We start from the raw sequence: 25355 nt of genomic DNA on the forward strand, positions 1-25355 counted from the left end.
AGTCACCCCCATGGCTATGGGAAGCCAGCCTAAGGATTAGCTCTCATCACTGTCTCCCAGGGTATGCTTGTCAAAGAGATACTCAGCCTTGCCCATTTCAGGGGTCCCCAACCTGCACAAGTTGATTACACACAAGTGAGGGTCATTTTTGTCAGTGGCCAGTTTGTACAAATCCAGTAGCGATTCATACTTTTTCCAAGTTCCATTGCATTTAGCCCCTTGTCCCAGTCGTCAAGGTCTGGTTTCTTATATTCTGGAAGAAGATTTAGCCAACTCAATGGTTCTGCAGTTTCATTATTTTCTCAGCATGTTCCCTCTCCTCATGAGATTGGTGAAGAAAGTAACTGGCAAAGTTCTTCAAAGCCACATTATTGCAGTCAAAGTAGTAAGACATGGACAGGTAGGAAGAAGCATAGAGCTCCAGATTGATCTGGCAGTTGATGGTGGCCTCCTAGTCCTAGAGGTAGTTCTGGCACACCTGTGAGGTGGACACAGTGGATGTCATGATGGATGGCTAAGGAGCAGCGGCTGCATGGCGCTGGAGCTGGAGGGCCTTGGGGCTGTGGGTGCTGTGAGAAGGTGGCGGAAGGCTGGATCTGGGTGACTGGCTGGGATGGGTTGAGCACCAAGTTCCATCCAAGCACTGTTGAAGCAGGAAACCACAGCAACACTCCTCGAAGACTGTTAGGACTTAATTTTATCTTTTTCTCTTTTAATCCCATAAAACATCATAATTATTTTATGCAGTCAGCATTGCTTTTTTTCCCTGCATATTTATCACTTGTATTGCTCTTCATTCCTTTTTACATGTCTAAGCTTCTGTTTGAGATTACTTTTCTTTTACCGTAAGTATGTGTTTTAGAGAAACCTCAGCATTATAGACATTTTGGGCTGGTTAATTTTTTGTTGTGGGGAACTGACTCCATTGTGGGTTGTCCAGCAGCATTCCTGGCCTCTGCCACTAAATGTAAGGACCACACCCACACCCACACCCACACCCACACCACCATTGTGATAACCTGTATGTCCCCAGATGTTGCCAGATGTGGGGTTGGGGGCAAAATCATTACTGGCTGAGAATCACTACTTTAGAATTTGCTTTGATGTAAGTCTTCCAATAGCAGTGACTTACCTGTTTTTATTTGTTTGTTTGCATTTATCTTCAGACAGAGCAGGAAGGGGAGAGGTAGAAGAGAGAGAAACTTCTATGTGAGAGATGTTTCACCCACACGACCCCAACCAGGGCCGGGGACAAACTGCAACCGAGGTACATGCTCTTAGCAGGAACCGAACCTGGTCCGCGGGCCGACGCTCCAACCACTGAGCCAAACCGCCCAGGGCAACTTACCTGTTTTTGTTTGTTGAAAATACCTATTTTATCCTCGTTTTTAAAAGGTATTTTTGCCCTGGCCAGTGTGGCTCAGTTGATTGGGTATCCTCCCATGCATTGAAAGGTGACTGGTTTGGTTCCCAGTCAGGGCACATGCCTTGATTGTGGGGGTCCATTCCCAGTAGGGGGCATGCAGGAGGCAACTGATTGACGTTGCACTCACACATCAGTGTTTTTCTCTCTCTCTCTCCCTCTCTCTAAAAATCATTTAAAAAGTAAGTCAATAAAAGGTATTTTCACTGAGCATAGGATCCTAGGTTATTTTTTAAACATGTTTAAAATATTCTGCTGGCTTCTGTTTTTCATTGTTGCCTTTGAGAAGTGAGTGGACTATTGCTATTTTAAATATAATCAGTCTTTTTTCCTTCCATTGCTTTTATAGTCTTCTCTTTAGTTTTACAGCTTCCATTATGTTACATTTAGGTGTGGTATTTTTAAATTTATTCCACATGGGAGTTATTAGGTTTCTTGAATGTATGAATTGGTATCTATCATTATTTATATAACATGTTCAGCCATTATCTATCTCTTCACATTTTGCCCCTGGCCCACTCTTTGTCCTTCTCACTTTGTCCTCTGTCTCTTAACTTATCATATGTTTTCCATCTGTTTGTCTCCCTATGTTGCAGTTCAGGTAATTTCTTCTTACCTGTCATCCACCTCACTAATTCTCACATTAGCTTTGTCTAATTTGCTGGTATATCTGAAACGTGATTTTAAAATTTTTTCAAGGATTATGTCTTTATTTATATAAAATCTGTTTGATTCTTTTTTAAATCTATTGCAGTTTTCTGTTTCCTGGAGATATTTTAAATCTTGTCTTGTCTGGCTGGTATGGCTCAGTGGTTGAGCGTCAGTCCATGCACCAAGAGTTTGCTGGCTCAGTTCCCACTCAGGATGCATGCCCAGGTCGTGGGCCCAGTCCCCAGTGGGAGACATGCAGGAAGTGGCCAGTCGATGTTCTCTCTCATCGATGCTTCTCTCTCTCTCTCTCTCTCTCTCTCTCCTTCTCCCTTCCTCTCTCTCTAAAATCAATAAAGAAAAAATTCTTGTCTTAAACCAGAATCTACTATTTCTTTATGAACATAGTAAGCATAATTGTTTTATAATCTTTTTTCTCTTGTCAGTATCTAAAATCACCTGGGTCTGATTCCGCTGTCTATTGTTTCTGCTTCTTGCGCATGGTGGTTATTTTTTATTCTTGGCTGCCCATTAATCTTGAAAAATCGAAATGGAATTATTTGTGGCCAAGGATGAGAGTGCCTTTCTCCCAAAAGAATTTACTGGTGCCTGGTGCCTAGGAAACTACTTTAGGGTTTGAGGCTCTTGTCTTTTTGGACCATGGTGATGTTGAGTTGTGCTATAAATCTGTTGGAGAGCTAGCTTCTTCAGCCCTTCCCTCCTCCATACCCACACAACTAACTTTCTGTTATCTTACCCTGAATGTGTGGCCCTTTGCAAGCCCCAGTTAATAGGGGTCTCCTATCAGGTACCCCTCTCTCAAGAGCAATTCAGGACTGCTTTGATAGGCTATTCTGTTTACTCTTTATTTGTTCTTGCTCTAGCTCAGATTTTTGGTGATTTAGAACCTAAAATCTTTAGAATATTGTGTAAATAAAGCAGAGGACAGAGAAGTGTCAATAAATATGAAGGATCTCAGACTATCCTGCCTGCAAGCTAATAAGATAGATTGCCTCAGTTTCGTGGATGCTGGCAGAAGACGTGAGAATCCTGATTCAGAGAAAAAGGACTTTATAACTTGTACCACAGCAAACAGCATGAGCTTCATGTTCGCTTAGTTCCTCTTTCCCTCCAAGTTCCATAGGGTAATGCAGAGTGGCTCAGGTGGATGCATTACTACTTGTAGTGAGTTCGCATCATTGCTGAGTGGGACTCCAAGCTTAGGAAACACCAAACTTTTATTTTTATTTTCATTGATTATTTTAGAGAGAGAGAGATAGAAACATCAATGTGAGAGAGATACATTGATCGGCTGCCTCCTGCGCATTCCCTACTGGGGATCGAGCCTGCAACCTGGCCATGTGACCTGACCGGGAATTGAACTGGGACCTCTAAGTCCATGAGGTGACTGCTCAATCCACTGAGCCACACTGGCCAAGCAGAAACATCAAACTTCTAAAGAGAACTGCTAGCAAAACTTTCTAACCTTTGCCTTTGAGGAACACATTACCTTTATTATTCTGGACAGCAAACAAATCTGCCCTTTGTCTTGAAGGGAGCTCTAATTTGTCTTCCAAAGCCATTCACCACATCAACATCCTGAAAAAATAATCCAGAACAAAAGTTGTCAATGCCTCTGCTCAGAATATTCACAGAAACACCCATAGAAAATTGTCTCTCAACCAGAAGGATGTAACAGTATATCTCCTTTTTGTCCCACCCTCTCCCTATTTCTAATTTCCCATTATTTTTTCTAGATGACAAAAAACTAGATGGTTTTATTCTTTTACTTTTGCCACACATATCTCCACTCTCTTTACATACACACACACTCACTCACTCTCTTTCAAACATTTGTTTGGTGTTAAATTTTGCTTTCCAGCCAGGCTTTTAAGAACAAATAAATGCCATATATTAAGGCATATGTATATTTTAAACAGTATATTTTAAACTCTTTGTCTCTTTGTGATTGGCTCTGGAGGCAGTAACTATGGCTGTTGTCTGGTTTGTTTGTTTTATAATCTTGAAGGTCTGTCATGGCACCTGGTTAACATTTATTGAGTCTTGTTATCTGTTTAATCCAGAATCTTAGTCTTTATATTCAAAAGATAATATTGCTTAGATTTGCTTATTTAACCCACCCCCAGTCCAATTTTCTAGAGTAGTATTTCTCAAAATGTGGTACACATTCCCCACCACTGGTGGTATTCCAGATCTCTTTAGGTAATGAATGCAAGGATGAGCATTTCTATTTTTATTGTGAATTCAAAGACATCAGATCTCTTGTTTGAAAGTTAGGAAATTGGCTGGAAAGAGAAGGGTTATCAACAATGAGAATGGGCCTACTAAAACTAAGAGCAGAAAAAATTTCTCCCTGGCCATGGTGGCCTGAGGAATCAGGGAAGGTTGGCATTATTTCCTGTGCCTTACCCCTTATTGTTTCTTGGCTGGAAATAAGAAAATTGGTCAAGTGCCCTAAAGTGAGGAAATACAGAATTCAAGTTAGAAAAAGTCAAAGATATACCTAGGAGAAATTATAGGAATAACTTTACTAAATTATAATGTCCAAAATTGGGAGATATTTCATTAATTCACTAAACAATGCTTTATGTAGGATCTAATATGCCAGTTGGGTTAAGACTCTAGCTGGGAATACAGTGTAGAGCAAAAAGAGGCAAGGTCCTCTCCTTCATGGTGTTTGCTATGTAGTGGAGGAGACAAGACACAGGCCAGATATTCACCAAGATGTGAAACTGACTCTGAGAATGCTACAAGGGATTGTACATAGAATACATAGGTCAGTACAAGAGACTATAATAGAGAATTTGACTTTGTTGGGAATGGGACAGCTTTGCTAAAGAAGTGATGCTTGAGTTGTGATCTGAAGGATGAGTAGGTGTTAACCTTTCCAGGAAGGAAGGGAAGACCTTTCTAGACATGTGAGGGAATATCTTATGCCAAAGACCTGTGGTCTAAAGAGCATAAAAAGTAGAAGGGACTATCAGTGTCCACTGTGGGCAGAACTAGGGAACATGGTTTGAGATGAGGCGGGAGAGAGGAAGTAGCCATTCTGTGCACGACTTTGTGTAAACCATGGTAAGACTTTTTAGATTATTGGTTTTGAAATTAAAAATACAATATTAAAAAAATTTTTTTATTGATTTTAGAGAGGAATGGAGAGGGAGAGAGAGATAGAAACATTGATGAGAGAGAACATCAACTGGTGGCCTCCTGCATGCCCCCCACTGGGGATTTGGCCCACAACCTGGACATGTGCCCTGCATGGGAATTGAACCAGTGACCTCTTGGTGCATAGGTCAACCCTCAACCACTGAGCCACACTGGTTGGGCTAAAAATACAATATTTAATAACATTTTTTCTTTCATTATTTTTATAGTTTGCCATATAGTTATGGCAGGTGGTACTGGTTTTTATCATAGTAAATAAGGCTTTCCTTTAAGTACATTTGAATTTACAAAAGGAGATACTTTAAAGAAAACTAGTAAATAAGTAATTGTTTAGGGTATAACATGGATTTGAGATTCTTCTGAAAGCATGCCGTTGCATGTGAGTTCTTTACTCCAGTCAGTTTTAAGTGTTTACTATGTAAACATCTGGCTGTCTAAGAGTCTTTTGAATCTTTTGAGACCTAGGAAGAGGGATATTTTAGGGCAAGTACAGCATAGACTTAACTATGGAAAAACACTTAAAACCACAAAATTATTTTAAATTACCTTTACCTTAAATAAACTAAAATATGTAAAAACTGGGTTCATTTTATTTTTTATTTGTATTTTGAATTAATGGCTCTAATTCATTAGAACTAAGCAAATATGCCCAGCCAGTGTGGCTCAGTGTTTGAACATCATCCCATGCACCAAGAGGTCACCAGTTTGATTCCATGCCCAGGTTGTGAGCCCAAACTCCAGTTGGGGGTGTGCAGGCGGTGGCCAGTCAATATTCTTTCTCATTGATGTTTCTATCTCAATCTCCCTCTCCCTTCCTCTCTCTAAAAAAATAATAAAGAAAAAAATTTTTTTTAAAGAATTGAGCAGATACTCTGGGCTTAAGGGTTTGCCACAGTTGGTACTGTAGGAATTAACAATCATTATTCCAAATGTCAAAATAATCTGTACTTTTTAAATTTTTTTCCCTTGAAACGAAAAAGCAAAACAAATCAACTTGCTGTGTAGGAAGCAAATTGAGAACATATAGACTAAGAGGTTGAAAAACTTGACTGGCACCAAGAGAGATAAGATGTCTTGGAAAGAGCACTGGGCTTGAGCCAGACAGGACAGGACAGGACTAACCACAGTTGTGTTCACTCTTGTGCTAGGTTTTGAAAAGCACTTATTATGGAAAATTTCAAACATAGTCAGGAAAAGAGATTATTAAGTTGAACCGTCATGGTTCCCATCACCCTGTTTCAGCAATTATTAACTCATGGCTTCTTATTCCCCCCAACCCCCAACCAACTGGATTTATATTGAAGCGAATCCTAGATATCATTATTTTAGCCTTCAATATTTCAATTTATTGTATCTCTTCAATATAAGGACTCCTTTAAAGAATATAACCACAATACAGTTATCATACCTAAACATTATTTTTAATCATCAAATACTCATCAGTATTTTTTTTTTTTTTTTTTGGTACGTGCCTCTAGCGGGAACCAAACCCAGGACTCTCTGGTCTGCAGGCTGATGCTTTAACCACTGAACCAAACCGGCCAGGGTTTCATCAGTATTTTAAAAATTCTATGATTGTTATTTCTTTGCACATATTTAACTTTGAACCAGGATCCAAATAAGAGACATATATGTAGGCTGCTTCTCTTAACCTTTTTTCCCTACCTTTTGTTTTTAACTTGTTACTGATTTAATCTTTACTATAACTCTGTGAAAAAAATAGTATTAGTTCTTTTTACAAAGGAGGAAACTGAGGTCCTTAGAGGTTAAGTAATTTGCTTAGCATCACAGAGCTACTGAGGGCCTTTAGCTGAAAATCAGCCCAGACCGGTCTGACTCCTAAGCCTGTGTGCCTGTCTGGAGTTGGAAGACTTTGGATTCAAACTCTAGCCAAATAGGCTTTTTTTCCATGCCACTCTCCTAACTCCCACCTTCCCTTATCCAAGTGTCCAGGAATCTCCTAATTAGGTAGCTAAGGAGTACGCTAATTTTTGCCTACTTACTTGTATAAGAACTTTGCACTCAGCTAACCCCATGTAATGAGAGGAAACCAGGAGGCTTTAAGTCCTGCAGCTCCCAGTTTAACCAGAGCAGCTCCAGAAAAAATATTTTTTTCCATCATCTAAAATCTCCTAAGAGAGGTTCTGAGTTTGGAGCCATAGTGTACTAGCAGGTTCTGCATTCTAAGATGTAGAGCTGCACTGTTCAATATGACAGCCACTAGCCACAAGTGGATATTTCCATTTTAATTTTAATTACTTTAAATTAAATAAATTAGCCCTGGCCGATGTGGCTCGGTTGGAGCGTTGTACGTACACCAAAAGGTTGCAGGTTTGATTCCCGGTCAGGGCACATACTCAGGTTGGGGGTTCGATTCCCGGGGCACATGCGGGAGGCAGCTGATCAGTGTTTCTCTCTCTCTCAGAACACATTTTTTAAATAAAATAAAATAAATCAGTCCTTCAGACACACTAGCTACATTTAAAATGCTTGATACTCACATGTGGCTATTGACTACCATATTGGATAGTACATAGAACATAAAACATTTTCATCATTGCAGAAAGCTCTGTTAGTGCTGAAAAGTGATGAGTGGAGGCAGTCATCTATGTTTCATCTTCAGGTTAAAATTGGAAGACTAGCCTTTTCTTTTCCTCCTTTGAGAAAGACCTCAGGATTTAGATGATCAAGTTTGAGAAGAGGGGGTAGGAAGACATCAGGCTTTGGAAACTTGAGTAATGAGCGGTTTGTGTTTTGTGAGGTTAGAACAGTGATAATAAGGGGGAAGGACAAATACAAGCTAAAACAAAATCTGGTGCTTTCTCTCCTTTCTACCTGCCAGACCCACAGGCTGCATAAAACCACTAGAATTGCCAGACACCCTGGAAGAATAATTGCATTTATTCTTCTAGAAATGCAAATTAATTCCACTAAGGATATCTCCAGTAGATGAGTGAGTGGCTTAAGTTGGAGTCTGAAAGGTGAGGGGGCTTTTCATTTATTTTCTCTGAGTGTAATGGTAATTCTAGATCTGGACTCTTAAGATTTGTGAATTCTCAGTTTATTTTTACCCTTTAGTTTCTGTAGCCCCTTATTGGGTACTGTCAAAGAGAAACAAAGCTGGACACTTGTTAAAGAAAGCAAGACAGATTTCATTTAGACCAGTGTACTTAGGGAAGAGAGACTCCAGCATAAATTGAGCTGAATTCTGCCGAATCAAAAGGTGGGAGCCTTTTTAAACACTGAAGGTGTCCTAAAGGAAAAGTACTGAAGATGTTAGGTAGGGAAGTTGGTCATTATGATTAAGCCATCTGTTTTACTAATCAATGCTTATCAAAATTAGACTCCTACCCTTCTACAGAGATGGAGCAAGGGCCCTATCGTTCTTGGTGATTACATTTCAAGGGATGGTTCCCAAGTCCTTGAGAAAGATATTTTGGGTTGTAGAAGAATTATATCTTAAGAGTCAGAGAAAGGATTTACAACTGCAAGTTTTCTAAAGTAAATGCTCTAAGAAAAATGAGGTCAGGGGCCTAATAGTCAGGTTTTGGCTGGAACAAAAAGTAAATTCTTTTTTTTATCTTTATTGTTGAAAGTATTGCAGATGTCCTCTCTTTTTTCCTCCATTGACCCCTTCCTCCCCACTTTGACCCCCATCGTGCTCAAACAGTAAATTCTTTGGGCAGCACTGAACTTTCTCAGGCATGTCATTTAAGGGGGCTGGTGTCATCCTAGGGACATGGCCTTAAGCTGATAGATGTTGTGTAGAATTTGGTCATGTCCTTATTGCGTGTGTTGGGGTGGGTGTTGGATGGAGTCGTTTGTGCTAAGAACTTACATTTCTCAGTAGCTGGATAAAATTTTATATTCAAAATGACTTGGGCATTTTGAGGGAATGATAGACTGAAATTTAATCCAGTCCTGGAAAGGGAAAAGAACCTTTAATGAAAGGGAATACGGCACATTTTGGGGACCTGATACAAACAGGGAAACAGTCAAGAAGGTGACTTTCAGGACCTGAGAAGCAACTTGAGTTTTTTGTGATAAGTCCAAGGTGAATGGTATGAACCAGAGTAGTCTGGAGGAAGGCGAGAGATCTCTGTTAACTGAAATATCTGAGAAAGCTTCTTGAAAGAGGAATATATCTGAGAAAGCCTTGAGGGGTAATGGATGGGCTTTTCTTGGTTTAGCATTTTATTGTGGTATTTTCTTGAAACTACCTTTCATTTCCCCAGAAATATATTATAATCTCATGATTCAATTATTTGCTTGAAATATTTTATTTTTCTTTAAAGACACTGCCCAAAGTTGGTATTTCTTTCACTTTTGACTCAATTGGTTTACAAACAGATCTCTTCAGAATAATATGCTCTAAAGAAGCCTCCGTGTTTTTGCAATCAATTCCTCTGCCCAAAATAATCTTCCAATGCCCTCCACCATGCACACCTTCAGGGAATTGTTTATCCTTCAAGATACAGCTGAAGTAGCATCCTTTCTTTGCTCCGACATATAGTACTCTTTATTTCTTATACTGTTTGTTGTAATTAGTTTGTACTCTTACTCCCCTAGTGCAGTCTCCAACATATAGAAGATACTTAATGTTCGGTTAATAGATGTGGTTAAATATAATAAGCTCTCAAATATGTTTTCCAGTGTTAAGAACTCGGCTATCTTTTGTTCATAGGTACAATATATATTTTGTTAATTGAATTTTTATTTGTTCTTAGATGTCACTAAGAGGATCTGCGCCAATGACAGTTGTACCTCTTCCTGGAGAGCAAGTACAGGTTCAGGGGGTCATCCAGACAGCTCAGTCTTCTGTAATTCACCCACCACACGTGCAAACGGTACAGAAATTCAAAGACTTAGTGGTTGAGAGAGGGGACTTTTATACCCAGAATCTTCAGACACATTGAAGTTGCTATAGTTACTATATTATAAACCAAGAGAATAAAGTTGTCATGGAAATTAGACTGTAGAACAAATGAAAAGTTTTAGAATTTCTAGTTTCATGTATATACTACTCAGTGAAAATAGAAGATAATTTGGGGGAAATTATTGCTTAGAACTTAAGGAAATGACTTTCTTAAGGGAAGGCACCTTTTTTTATCTCAGTGGTATCTATCCACAAAAAAGATAATTCAGAAGCAAGGGCGATAATGTGAGCGCTCGTTTTAGCAAAGTAAGAAAGTGCCTACTTTATGCTTTATGGAGGTCAAATAAAAGAAAGTTCTCTCATAGTAGAGGAAAGTTCTTATATCTATCTACCTTCATATTAACACCTGACAACAATAGGAAGGAAAGAGCCATCCTGGGCTCTTTTTCTTCTTACTCTTTCTCCCTATTTTATCTTCTGGCTCCTGTGAGTCTCATAATGCCTTTGGACATCTCTCATTTTTAGAAGCAGCTGCACTAGAAGAAAAGCTCATTTTCCTCCTGAATCTATAGCATCTGGCAATGTTGTCAGTTCTAGAGCTGCATTTTTATGTGGTTTTCCTGCATCAAAGGTGGCTGTTGCATGGATTTTGGAGTTTTTGTATGAAGGTTTTACTCTTATTTGCTGCTGTTATTAAAGAGAAATACTTGATCTTAATTATAAGTAATATCTTAGAAATTATTTTCCTACTTGAGTTCAGTGGGAGGTTTTGGAGTAAATTTAGAGATGGTGAAAACAAAGATTTAGAAATGGTATATCCATGATACTTAAGGAAACAGAAAAGTGACAGATTTTTCTTAATTATTACTTTGTTATTCTTAGTTCTTAATTATTATAGGTTGTGACCAGTTCTTTCTTTTCTATTAAAAAAAATAAAATTCAGTGTTAGATATAAATAAGTAGTTGTGCACTAGAACTTGTTTTTGAAGATTACAGAATGTAAAACAAGCTTCTCTGAAAATTTAGATCTAAGTCTAAATAGTTAGGGGAAGACTTTCTATAGATAGCAATAGTAATGCAGATATTGTATTTGTTAAGTCCTTTCTAGAAGCCTGTTTGGATTATTTTATTTTTTAAAATGAAGGTGAAGTCAGGTATAACAGTGCAAATTTGGACAAGTGTTGGGAAATTTAATACATTTTAAAAATGGAAAATAACTTTTTTGGGGTTTTTTTTTTCTTTTTAATCTTCACTGGAGGACATTTTTCGATATTTTGTTCAGATAAAGTGGGAGGGAGGGAGAGAGAGAGAAATATCGACATGAAAGGGACACATCGAGTGGTTGCCACCCACACCACCCAACCAGGGCCGGGGACAAACTGCAACCGAGGTACATGCCCTTAGGGGAACCGAACCCGGGTCTCTCCAGACTGCAGGCCGATGCTCTAACCATTGAGCCAAACTGGCCAGGGCATGTTTTTTTAATTGGAAGGTATTATAACTTAAAACTTGCATATGGTTATTGTGTTGACATAGTTTTCAAGGGTTTGTTATTAATAACAGTTAACATTTAATGTGTGCTTGCCATGTGCCATGCACTAAGTGCTTTACATGTATCAGCTCATTTAACTGTTTAGTGAGATAAAGTTATTACAGATTTTTAAGTAGCATATGTTTATACCTGCCCTTACCAGTGACCTCTACCTTGCTAAATCTAATGGTGTTTTCAGTCCTTGTTTTACTTTACCTGTTAGCACCATTTGACATGATTGATCATTCCTTTCTCCTTCATACATTGTTTTCTCTACTTTTCCAAGAATACCTGACTCATTTGTTATTTCTCCTGCCTCAACGGTGGCTTGTTATTAGTTTAATTTACTGGTTCCTCCCCTTCTTTCCAACATCTTAATGTTAGTGTTCTTGGGTTTTGTTCTTTGTCCTCTTCTCTGTATTTTTCCCATGATTGAGCTCATTCAGTCTTAAAGGTTTTAAGGACTATTTAAAGAGCTATGCCTCCCAAATTTATATGTAGTCCAGACTTTTCCTCTGACTCACACACTTGCATAGTCAGCAATCTCCTCAATGTCATTATCTAATAATGAGATATTAGTTGGATATCTAATAGTATTTCAAAGTTAGCATGTCCAAAATCCAAGTCATTTGGCATTAATGATTTTTTAAAAACTTGGAATAATGTGCATCAGTATAGAAATAGGGTAGAAATCAGAGATTGGTCTTTACAACTCTAGTGAACTAGAATTGCTTTATTTTGGGGATAGACTTTCTTCTCAGTTCTGAGCCAGTTGTACTATATGTTCCAATTACTTTGGCCTCCTGAAATAAACTTTCTCCTTTTTCCACTTCCTTTTGTTTCTTTTAGACCCTAGATTTAATGACAAGTAAATTTGGGTGGTAGGCGGCAGATCATTTTTTCTGAAAGTAAAAATTAAATTATTTTCAACCTGCAATGTTCATCATAGTAAAATGAGTTCCATTTTTTAGGTATCATCTTTATCAGAAAGTGAAGAATCTCAGGATTCATCTGATAGTATAGGCTCCTCACAGAAAGCCCACGGGATCCTAGCACGGCGCCCCTCTTATAGGTGAGTATTCTCATATAGACTCTGCATGTGCTATAATATCAAATTATTTCAAATGGTGCTGTGTAAAACAAACTATATAAAGAGGGAGCATGTGTTTATGTAGAAAGAGGACTAAGACAGATTCTAGCCAGATTATGAAGAGCCCAAGTTGCTGTGCCTAAGAGGAATTTAGGCTTATCTTTTGGCAGAGTATTAGATTTCCATATTTACTTTTCATATTGAATAGCAATATGAAAGAAAGACTATAGATTTTAGGAATTGGATTAGTTTTTATTCCCTTTCTTAACTTCCTAACTCTGGGCCTTTGTTCCTTATATCCCTTTGCTGAAATACATTGTTCTGCATTCTGAATAACTCCTACATATACTTGAGGCTTCACTTCCTCCTGGAAACCTTCTCTGCTTACCCACCCCCCAAGACTAGGTTAGGTCCTTCTGTGGCATTCTTTTACTGGCGCATGATACAGTACTTATCTCATCCTGTTGGAAATCCAGTTTATTTAAGGGTATGGCCCATGTATTATTTTTTGTAATCCAAGGACCTAGCAAAATGACAAGATTAGTATCAATAATTGTTGAATGAATCGGAGAGCTGGAAGTAGTACAACTAATTGATAGAAAGCTATTGAAATAATCTGGGTGATTTCATATGGGCAATGGGATAGTTTTGGAGTAGGTGGATTTGAGACACTTCTATGGTAGAATTGACACATCTGATGACTAGATGGATGGTAGGAGGAATAGGAGACAGAAGGGGTGAAACCCTTTTTATATGTGTTTGAAACATATAAAGAGATGCAAGTACAATGTTTAATGTTATAAGAGAACTACATCTATGGTATAGTCATCCCTGCCTGGTGAAATGAGTGGGAAAGACTTCATAAAAGATGTCATTTAGATCATCACCAATCTGATCAATTTGTGAGATGGGCATGGAGGAATTTTTTAAGGCAGGAAAAGAGCTTCTTAGGCTGAGGGAAGTGTAATCAAAGGTAGGTTGTATGATAAGAAAGAGGTTGGCCTGTTCTGGGAATTTAAGGTGCAGGGAGGAAGCAGGGGCTTATCAAGAAAAGGTAAACAGGAGTCAGATTACTTAGAACCTTGTTACAAAATGGAAAGAATTATAGGAGGCAGAAACATGTGAGACAGGAGTGGTCTGTTAGTTTGAAAATTGGCCCCTGGATACAGAGGACAAGGAAAGACCAAAGAAAGGCAGAACACTCCAATTTAGTAGTTGGCAGGTTTAATAGGCAAGGAAACTGACTTAAAAGGCTTTTCTTTTAAAAAAAAAATTTATTTCTTTATTGATTTTAGAGAAAGGAAGGGAGCCCTGGCCAGTTTGGCTCAGCGGTTAGAGGGTCGGCCTGCGGTCCGGAGAAAGGAAGGGAGAGGGAAAGAGATGGAAACATCAGTGAGAGAGAACATGGATTGGCCTCCTCCTGCCTGCCCCCCACCGGGGATTTGGCCCACAACCTGGGTATATGTCCTGACCAGGGATCGAACTGGCAACCTCTTGGTGCTTGGGTCGACACTCAACCACTGAGCCACACCAGCTGGGCAAGAGGCTTTTCTTAAGTGGCTGCACGATGAGTAGATTTTCAACCTGCCCACCAGAATCTTGGAAGTTTGTATAGGGACCTTACCTGGGTTCGATGACTAGCCAGGCTGCTCTGAGTTTGGCTTGTGGCTGCTATGTTTTTTCCTGTTTCCAGGCACCTGTATACCAGGCATCAGCAGGAATTTTATTCCTTCTCTCACTATAGCCTCAGGGGCCACTATAGGAACAGTGGTGGAAGCATTTGGAGGATCTACAGCAGGGGTGGGGAATATTTGGCCAGCAACCATATAAGGCCCACAGAATCAATACCAGCTAACATCATAAGCCTCACCAAATTAGCTTGATCAAATATAGCAGACTAATTTTGTTTTGTTTTTTTAATTAATTTTTGTTACAGATGTTTCTCCTTTTTCCCCCATTGACTCCTTCCTCCCTGCTCCCGGCACCCCCCCAACACACACACACAGACACACACACACACACACACTTGTTGTCTGTGCCCATTGGTTATGCATATATGCTAGCAGGCTAATTTTTTTTTTTTTTTTATCCTCACCCGAGGATAAAAACAATTTTTTGTACAGATAGAGTGGGAGGGAGAGAGAGGAAGGGAGAGACAGAGAGAAACATCGACGTGAAGGGACACATCGAGTGGCTGCCACCCGCACGACCAACCAGGGCCGGGGACAAACTGCAACCGAAGTACGTGCCCTTAGCGGGAACCGAACCCTGGTCTCTCCGGACCGCAGGCCGACGCTGTAACCGCTGAGCCAAACTGGCCAGGGGCTAGCAGGCTAATTTTTAAGTTGATAATTTTCTGTGGCTCGCGAATTATCCAAATATCCAAACGGCCCTTGGCAGAAAAAAGGTTCCCCACCCCTGCTCTCCAGAGTAGCACCCGCATTTATTTCTAGAGACATTGGGATGGCAGACACAGTGTTTCTCTGCAGTAAAGGAGGTGTGCCACTTAGTCACAGTGGGGGTTTGAGCCATGGCAGAGATGAATCGTTGGAATGTATTCTCAAAACCCACCAGTTGATAGGAAAGGAAGTTTTTACCATGATATGCCTTTGTGAGAGACTCTACCTGGAGGAGAGCTGTGCACACTGCTAGAAGCTGTTGATCTATGGGGGTATATATTGGGTTTCTGCCCCCTTCCAAAACGGACCAAAATCCTAGGAGTACTCTCTCCTTCTGTTGTCTCTGCCACAGTGCTCAAATCCATACCTTCTGGAGTCACAGACCCATCTAATTCAATTGGTTGCCCTGCTTGGGAGATGCACAGAGCTTTTAAACTGCTTCACTAGTATTTTTGCTTTCTCAAAGGTGGCTTGCTACTCTGATTCCCAGTCCCACATGTGCCCTTTCTTCACCAGGCTGTATAAGGGAGAGCGGCACTGTGATAGGTAGGAATAAAAGTCCTCAAAACCCCCGAATCCTACTAGATTTGCACCTCTTTCTAATTCTTAGGAGTTGAATAGGGTTGTACCTTATCAATAACAGCTCCTGGGACAGGGCACATCTCACTCAACCAAACAACTCCCAAAAACTACAGTGGTGCCTAGGCCTTGAATTTTCTGCAGGTTCACTGTCTATCCTCTCCCTCACAGATGTAAGTCTGTAGTGTCCTGCAGCAGAGGCAAGTAAGTCTTCACATCTAAACATTATAGCATCAGTGTAACGGGACCATTACAGGCACAGCTCTTGGGCTTGCCCCTTTCATGTGAAGGCAAATTGATTTATCTTAGTCATCAGGAACCTGTACTTGTCAGTCTTTTCCATGAATCTCCTTAAAGATGAAGCACTTTTGCAAAAGCTTCAAAGTAAAACAGTAAGTGTAAATAACAAAACACTTAAAAATGGTCATGGTTCAAGATCTCATTGAACATTCATTATAATGCAGTTGATAAGGAACTTTGGTTATTTCTGTAATATACATTTTGTTTTTTTCTTTTTCTTTTATCCTCACCCGAGGACATTTTTCCATTTTTTTGTTCAGGTAGAGTAGGAGGGAGAGAGAGGAAGAGAGAGAGAGAGAGAGAGAGAGAGAAACATCGACGTAAGAGAGACACACCGAGAGAGAGAGAGAGAGAGAGAGAGAGAGAGAGAGAGAAACATCGACGTAAGAGAGACACACCGAGTGGCTACCACCCACACAACCCAACCAGGGCTGGGGACAAACTGCAACTGTGGCACACGCCCTTAGCGGCAACTGAACCCAGGTCTCTATGGACCACAGGCCGATGCTCTAACCGCTGAGCAAACTGGCTAGGGCATGATATACATTTTATATGATTTATGCACAACCAGTTAACACAGACATTGGGCTGGGGAAGGCAGGAGGGAGTCAATGGAGAAAAAAGGGGGACATCTGTAATACTTTCAACAATAATAATAAATTAAAGATTTAAAAACTATTTTTAAAAAAATTATGACTGATGATATAATACCAGGACATACCAGAATTTTAGGAATCTAATACAAATATACCCTAAAGAAGTTTAGCATCACCTCTTATTTGACAGTGCTTCCGAGGAGAGAGAGAACACATCTTTTGAGATGCTCCAGGGACCCACTGGAAAATTCCAAAGTTAGTTCAAGATAAACAAGACTTCATTTAGATACTGATTTTTTTTTTTATCCTCATCTGAGGACATTTTTCCATTTTTTATTCAGATAGAGTGAGAGGGAGAGAGAGAGAGAGAAACATCGATGTGAAAGGGACACACCGAGTGGCTGCCACCCGCACGACCCAACCAGGGCCGAGAACAGACTGCAACTGAGGTACATGCCCTTAGCAGGAACCAAACCCAGGCCTCTCCGGACCGCAGGCCGACACTCTAACAGCTGAGCCAAATCGACCAGGGCTAGATCTGATTTTTGAGAAGTTGTCAGAAATCAAAATGTTTTAAAACACTTGATTAAATAGAATTGTAGGTCACTATGACCTTTTTAACCAAAGTGACAAAATACTTCAAAGGCGAAATACAGAAAATAAAATAGTTATTATATATATATATTTTATCCTCACCCGAGGACATTTTTCCATTTTTTTGTTCAGACAGAGTGGGAGAGAGAGAGAGAGAGAGAAACATCGACGTGAAAGGGACACATCGAGTGGCTGCCACCCGCACAACCTAAGCAGGGCCGGGGACAAACTGCAACCAAGGTACTTGCCCTTAGCAGTAACCGAACCTGGGACTCTCAGGACTTCAGGCCAACGCTCTAACCACTGAGCCAAATGTGTCAGGGCTGCACAGGCCCTTTAAGAGGAACTGCCTGGGGCTCTGGCAGCTGCACCCTCCCTCAGCCTCAGTTCTCTCCGGTTTTTCCAGCCAGAAGTTATGGGGACTTCTCTTCCTGGCACTGGAACCCTGAGCTGGGTACCTGGTATGGGACAGGGGACCCCTTGTTCCTCACAGCCAAGGTATCCTCCTGATTTTTATCTGCCACAGGTGGATGTGGGACCAACCTGTCTGCACCTCCGCTTCTCCTACCAGTCTCTGTGTGGCTGCTTCTTTAATTTCATAGTTGTAGGGCTTCCATTCAGCTCAATTTCAGGCAGTTCTGAATGATGGTTGCGTTGTAGTTTTTTGTAATTTTGTAGTTTGTTGTAATTTTGACGTGGGAGGAGGCAATACCGCATTTACCTGTGCTGCCATCATGACTGGAAGTCTTGTTCATTATATTCCACAAATAAGTGAGATCATGTGGTATTTGTCTTTCTCTGATTGGCTTATTTTGCTTAGCATAATGCTCTCCAGGTCCCTCCATGTCATCTCAAAGAATATGAGATATTTTCTTTCTTACAGCTGCATCGTACTCCATTGTGTATATGTACCACAGCTTTTTTATCCAGTCATCTACTGATGGACATTTGGACTGTTTCCAGATCTTAGCAATTGTAAATAGTGCTGCTACGAACATAGGGGTGCATATATTCTTTATGATTGGTGTTTCAGGCTTAGGATATATTCCTAGAAGTGGGATCACTGGGTCAAATGGCAGATCAATTTTTAATTTTTTTGAGGAAACACCATATTTTTTTCATACTGGCTGCACCAGTCTGCATTCTTGCCAGCAGTGTACTTGAGTCCTCTTTTCTCCACACCCTCGTCAGCACATGTTGTTTGATGATTTGTTGATGGCAGCCATTCTGGTAGGTGTGAGGTGATACCTCATAGTTATTTTGATTTGGATCTCTCTGATGATTAGTGACGTTGAACATTTTTTTATGTGCAGCTTTTTAAAAGCACTAAAGCAGCCAGTGTTTTCAGGGTGTCACATGCTCAATTAGTACAGACCACCCCTTCCCAAATAGAGGTTGATGGCCAATTTGGGGACCCCCCCCCCTCCAACAATACCTCTTTCTCAAGGCCCATTTTTTCAGTCTTCTAGTTGGCTTGCCAATTGTTAGTTTGCACACTGGCCTGTGTAAACAAAGGGCAAAAGGAGACCAAAGACAGAGGCAAACCACCTAGGTGGTAGGTGTAATAAGCAAGGGAACTTACAGGCCTTGTTTTGGGTGGCCACAAGATGAATAGATCTCTACCCCACTGCCAGAATCTTAAAAGTTTATATAGAGACCTTAACTGAGTTCAGTCATATATACTATCTAGATGGTCTTGACAACATCTTACTCTCTCAAGACTCCGTCCTTGGAACAGCTCCCACCTTGAGAATGGTAGACAGTGTACATTCCAAGGACAAGGGTAGGGAATTAGGAGCATTTGATTGCCCAGATCCAGCTTGTGGGTTTCTTCAGATATATAACCAGAAGTAGAATCTCTGGGTCATAAGGCAGTTCCACTTTTCAATATTTTGTTGTTGTTATCCTCACCCAAGGATATTTTTTCCATTGATTTTTAGAGCTAATGGGAGGGAGGGAGGGGGGTGAGAGAGAGGGAGAAACATCAGTGTGAGAAAGATACATCAATTGCTTGTCTCCTGCACGTACCCTGACCAGGGCTGGGGATTGAACCTGCAACCCAGGTACATGTCCTTGATTGGGAATCGAACTCAGAGCCCTTTGGTGCATGGGCCTATGTTCTAACCACTGAGCACACCAGTGGTTCCAGTTTTAAGTTTTTGAGGAATCTCCATACTTTTTTTCCATAGTGGCTGCACCAGTGTTCCCCTTATGGGAAGCTATTATTTGTTTATTTATTTAAATCACCCCAGGATATTTTTCCATTTATCTTCAGATAGAGTGGGAGGGGGAGAGAGAGAAACATCGATGGGAGAGAGACACATCGATTGGCCCTGGGAACCGAACCGCAACCGAGGTATATGCCCCTGACCAGAATTGAACCTATGACTCCTTATTTCGAGGGCCGACACTCTAACCACTGAGCAAGACTGGTCAGGGCAATTATTTAAATATTTTAGCAAGTAAGGGTGAATTCCTTGAAATAAATGGAAATATAGAAACTCAGCAAAAAAGAAGAACCATATGGAAATTTTAGAGCTGAGAAACAGTAACAAAATAAAACCTAACTGGATAGAGTCAATAGGAGAACAGAGATAAGGAGGTAGTCAACTTAAAAGATAGTTTCAATGGTAATTATCCAATCTGAACAATAGAAATTGGAAAAATTAACAACTTCCCAGGGACTTGTAAGACAGTGCCAAAAGATCTAACATTTGAGTCATAGGAGAGGAAGAATAATTACACATTACTTATAAGGGAACTATGTGAATAACTACAGATTTCTTACCCAAAAAAATCTATGGAGGCCACCCTGGCCAATGTGGGTCAGTGGTTAGCGCACCGGCCTGCACACCGATGGGTCTCAGGTTTTATTCAAAGGTGCGTAACTGGATTGCAGGTTCGAGACCCAGCCCTGGTCAGGGCATGCTTGAGAGGCAACTAGTCAATGTGTCTTTCCGCCCCCCTCCACTATCTCTAAAAATCAATGGAAAAAAATATCCTTGGGTGAGAATTAACAAAACACGAAGGCCAGAGGGAAATGAAATAACATTGTAAAGTGCTGAAAGAAAAGAATTGTCAATCCAGAATTCTGTATCTAGTGAAAATATTCTTTAGAAATGAAGATGAAATACAGTATTCTCAGATAAAGAAAGAAAAATCATTGACAGCATACCTGCTCTAAAATAACTGCTAAGAAAAGTTCTTAAGACAAAAAGAAACTTGGAAAGTTAGGAATGAAGAAACAGCAACAGCAAGATCTGGGCAAATATAATGGACTGTTCTATTGAATTTTTAAAAATATGTTTAATTGTTGAATAAAATATGACATTGTAAAGGTATATAAATGTCTAGTCACTATGTTGTACACCTGAAACCACAAACATATTGTATGTTAACTATAATTTAAAAATTTTTTAAATATATATACCTACAACATAAAGGAAGGGAGGAGAAAGAGATTCAATGTGATGGTACTGTTTCTAAGGTTCACTTGAAATGGTGAAGTAATGATTCTAAGTAGACCAAGTATCTATGCTGTAACATCCTAGAACAACTACTAAATATACTATATAGAGATTTTGCCAAATGCACAATAGATAAATTAAAATGGAGTTCTGAAAAAATCTTCAAATAAGCCAAAAGAATGTAGAAGAATTTAAAAGTAAAAACCAGAAAGCAAATAAAATGGTATATAACCAATATTAATAATTATATTAAGACGTGGCTTATACTAAATAAAAGACAGATTATAAAACTAGACTAATATTCCTCATGAATCTAGACACAAAATCCTCAAAAGGTATTTACACCATGACCAAGCAATATTTATCCCAGGTGTACAAATTTGGTTTAACATTTGAATAAATCATATTCATAGGAAACAAAAGCTTACGATGATTAGCTCAATAGACACAGAAAAGCTCTTGACAAAATCCAATACTGTACTCTTTAATGATACAAATGCTCATCAAACAAATAGAAGGCAGCTTTCTCTACCTGATTAAAGGCATCTACAAAAGCCTAGAGCTAATATATTTAATGGTAAAGACTGGATATTTCCCTCATAAGACCAGGAACAAGACAAGGGCTATGGATGTCCATGCTCACTGTTTCTTTTTTCTTTTTCTTTTTGTTATTAGTCCTCATCCGATATACTTTTCCGCTGATTTTTAGATAGAGTGGAAGTGAGGGTGGGGAGAGAGAGAGAAAGAAACACCAATGTGAGAGAGACACATCCACATCAGGTGGATCCCTGACCAGGTCCAGGGATCAAACCCAAGACCCTCGGTCCACCAGCCGATGCTTTAACCTATGAGCCAAACCAGCCAGGGTGTGCTCACCATTTCTATTTAACATTGTACTTAGGCAGTTAAATGAAATAAAGGGCATCCAGATTGGAAAGGGAGAAATAAAACAACTAGCAGATGATACGATGTCATATGCAGAAAATTCTAAAGAATTCACCAAAATAAAACTAATGAAAAATTTCAGCAAGGTTGTAGAATACAAAGTCAATTTATAAAAGTCAACTGTAGTTCTATACAGTAGCAATGAACATTACAAAAATGAAATTAAGAAAACAATTTCACTTATAAAAATGTGTAAAATATTTACGTGTGAAATTATACATTTAAATTATATTTTGGTATAAATTTAACAAAAGAATTATAATATTTGTACACTGAAAACTACAAAACCTTGAAATTTCAAAAGATCTAAATAAGTGAACAGACATCCCACATTCACCTATCAGAAGAGTAAATATTAAGACAACCCAATTAAAAAATGATTTGTATCAACATCCCCAAAGATATACAAATGGCCGATAAACATATGAAAAAATGTTCAACATGTATCATTAGGTAAATGCAAATCATAATGATGAGATACTACTTCAAACCCACTAACATATATAAAATAAAAAAGACATAAGTGTTGATAAGGATGTAGAGGAATTAGAACCCTCATACATTGAGAATGAGAATGTAGAATGAGACAGTTGCTGTGGAAATCATCTGGTGGTTCTTCAAAATGCTGAACATAGATACCATATGAACCACTGTGCGTGTGTGTGTGTGTGTTTACATACACAGAGATCTCCAAAATAAAAACATAAAGAGAAAACTCAAGTGGCTATATTAATATCATACAAAATAGATTTCAGAGCAAAAAAAATACGAGATAAAGAGGAAGTCAATTCATCAAAAGACAGTCCTAAATGTATATGTACCTAGCAACAGAATTTTGAAATATATATATCAAAAATTAACAGAACGGAAAAGTTAAAGAAATCCACAGTTACAGTGGAAGATTTCGGTACACCTACCTCAGTCTCCAACAGAACTTGTGGTCACAAAATCAGTACGATTATAGAACTGAACAATACCATCAACCAAATGGATCTGATTCACATTTTTAGAGCACTTTACGTTCCCAAAGAAAGACCACATCCTGGGTCATAACAGAACTTAAGAAATTTAGAACTGAAATCACATAAAGTATATCCTCTATGATTATACTTGAATTAGACTAGAAACCAATAACAGAGATAACAAGAACATCTCCAAGCACATGGAAATGAAACATTTAGAAATAATTCATGACCCAAACAGGAAATCTTAAGGGAAATTAGAAAATATTTTGAACTGAATGAAAATGAAAATACAAAATATCAAAGTCTGTCGGATATAACTAGTCAGTAGGGATTAAAGGAAAATTTATAGAATTAAATGCTTATATTATAAAAGAAGGAAAGTCAAATCAATCATGTAAGTTTCTACTTTAAGATACTGGTTGGGCCCTGGCCAGTTTGGCTCAGTGGTGGGAGTGTCAGCCTGCGGTACAGAGAGACCCGGGTTCGGTTCCTACTAAGGGCATGTACCTCGGTTGCAGTTTGTCCCCGGCCCTGGTTGGGTCGTGCGGGTGGCAGCCACTTGATGTGTCCCTTTCACGTTGATGTTCTCTCTCTCCTTCCCACTCTGTCTGAACAAAAAATAGAAAAATGTCCTCAGATGAGGATAAAATAAAAAGATACTGGGTGGGCCCTGGCCAGTTTTGCTCAGTGGTTAGAGCGTCGGCCCACAGACTGGAGAGTCCCAGGTTCTGTTCCCGCTAAGGGCACATACCTCAGTTCCAGTTTGTCTCCGGCCCCGGTTGGGGTCGTGTGGGTGGCAGCCACTTGATGTGTCTCTCTCACATCGATGTTTCTCTCTCTCTTCCTCCCTCTCTTCCTCTTGCTCTATCTGAAGATAAATGGGGGGGGGGGAGTCCTTGTGTGAGGATAAAAAATAAAATAAAATAACTGGGTGGAATAGGGAGACTCCAAGCAAGAGAAAAGAAAGAGATTAAGAGCAGAAATCAATGAACTTGAAAAGAGAAAACTAATAAACATAAAGAGAAAACTAATAGATACAATATAACTGAAAGCTGGTTCCTTTAAAAAAAATTTTTTGCCCAGCTGGTGTGGCTCAGTGGTTGAGCGTCGACCCATCCACCAAGAGGTTGGCAGTTCAATTCCTGGTCAGAGCACAATGCCCAGGTTGTGGGCCTGATCCCCAGTGGGGGGCATGCAGGAGGCAGCCAGTTGATGTTCTCTCTCATCGATGTTTCTATCTCTTCCTCTCCCTTCCTCTCTCTCTAAAATCAATAAAGAAAAAAATCTTTTTTTCATTAAAAAAAAGCTAATAATCCTATAGTTGGGGATGGAGGCGATGAAAGACTATTAAGAAGGGAGAGAATTGGAGAGGTGACAGGGGACAAGTTATGGCCTTGTAGGCCATGTCATTTATTCTGAGATAGGCAGCCACTGCAGAGGAGTGACTTGACTTGAATGACATTTTGAAAAAGATGACTGGTTGCTGAGTGGAGAATAGACCGTAGCAAGAGAAGGATAGACTAAAGGAGGACCGCTCTAGTCAAGAGGTACTGGTAGCATGGACTGGGTGCAGCAGCAGTGGAGATGGTGAGGGTGTGTACAAGTCTGGATCTATTTTTAAGACAGAGACCATGAAATTTGCATATGAATTGGATATGGGTTGTGAGAAAACAGGATGACTCCAAAATTTTGGAGAATACAGTTGATATTTACTGAAATGAGGAAGATTGCCAGGGATAAAAGGACATCTGACATTAGATTCTGAATGTGTTAAGTTTGAGGTGCCTGTAGAATGGAAATAATTGGATATCGGAGTCTGGAATTCAGGAGAGAGGTTGGGGAAACATCATATTAAGAAAAGGTCATCAATATACAAAAGGTATTCAAGCTCATGGGATTTGAATACCACCAGAAAGAATATAGATAGAGAAGTCATCCAAAAGACTGCTCCCTAAGGCTCTCCAAGGTTGAGTTGAAAAGATGAGGAAGAATACAAAGCAATGGCAAATAATATCTCTCAGGGCTGTGTGATAAAAATGAAGTAATATATAGGGGGATGATACACAATAATTTCATGGCATTCTTTGAGGGGGGAGAAAAGAAGGGAAAGGGATTGGTGGTGATATTGATGTAACCATAACTTAATTCCTATTAAAAATAAAATACCTGAAACAAATATTGCAAAATGTTAGCATTCTTGGTGTATGGTACACAAGTGTTTTTATTTTCTGTACTTCGCTTTATGCTCAAATGTTAATAACTTAAAATGAAGAAGAAATGGATACAGTACTCCACAATCTCATGCTAGGCTGGGCTGGCTGCATAAGACTATACAAGCAGCTCGTTAAATGGATTCTGGAGCTCTATCCTACCCTCTCACTCAATCATTAGAGGTACCAGACGGGAATCTGGATTCAATGAAAACTCCAGATGATTCTGATATATAAACCAATTTAGGAATTACTGTGACTATTCTACAGATTCCTAACACAGAGTCCTATAAGGACTGCCACCTCCCTGTGGTCTGTATGGCAATCCTAGTAATACAGTCTATGATTGTATTAGCTCTTGGTGGGAAGACTGTCAGAGTTAGGAGACCAAGCTGGAGAATGATCTTCAACTTGTTATACAAGAGCAATTGAAGGGACTAAAAGTATTTGGCCTTAAAAGATCGGTAACAGTTGTCAAATGTTGCAAAGTAGGACATGGATATAGAATTAGAGTGAAGTTTAAATTTATCTAGTCACTGGGTA

General features: G+C 39.5%; 1 protein-coding gene and 1 long non-coding RNA gene across 7 annotated transcripts in view; one reads left to right on the forward strand and one right to left on the reverse strand.

Moving 5' to 3' along the window:
- The window catches only part of LOC118623458, an 82737-nt gene that overhangs the window by 25293 nt on the left and 32089 nt on the right, over positions 1-25355 (reverse strand). For all 3 annotated transcript variants that reach the window (XR_004958287.1, XR_004958285.1, XR_004958286.1), the window contains exon 2: positions 3582-3670. This is a non-coding gene — a long non-coding RNA (uncharacterized LOC118623458). The remainder of the gene's footprint in view (positions 1-3581; positions 3671-25355) is intronic.
- The window catches only part of ATF1 (activating transcription factor 1), a 64587-nt gene that overhangs the window by 24382 nt on the left and 14850 nt on the right, over positions 1-25355 (forward strand). For 2 of the 4 annotated variants that reach the window (XM_036251050.1, XM_036251051.1), the window contains exons 3-4: positions 9988-10107; positions 12639-12739. In XM_036251050.1, the coding sequence (XP_036106943.1) occupies positions 9988-10107; positions 12639-12739 (221 nt within the window). Of the gene's footprint in view, positions 1-8102; positions 8242-9987; positions 10108-12638; positions 12740-25355 lie in introns of all 4 variants that reach the window. The other 2 variants (XM_036251052.1, XM_036251053.1) reach the window with 2 other exon arrangements.

The sequence above is a fragment of the Molossus molossus genome, unplaced genomic scaffold (genome assembly GCF_014108415.1).
Source record: "Molossus molossus isolate mMolMol1 unplaced genomic scaffold, mMolMol1.p scaffold_m16_p_10, whole genome shotgun sequence".
NCBI lineage: Eukaryota > Metazoa > Chordata > Mammalia > Chiroptera > Molossidae > Molossus > Molossus molossus.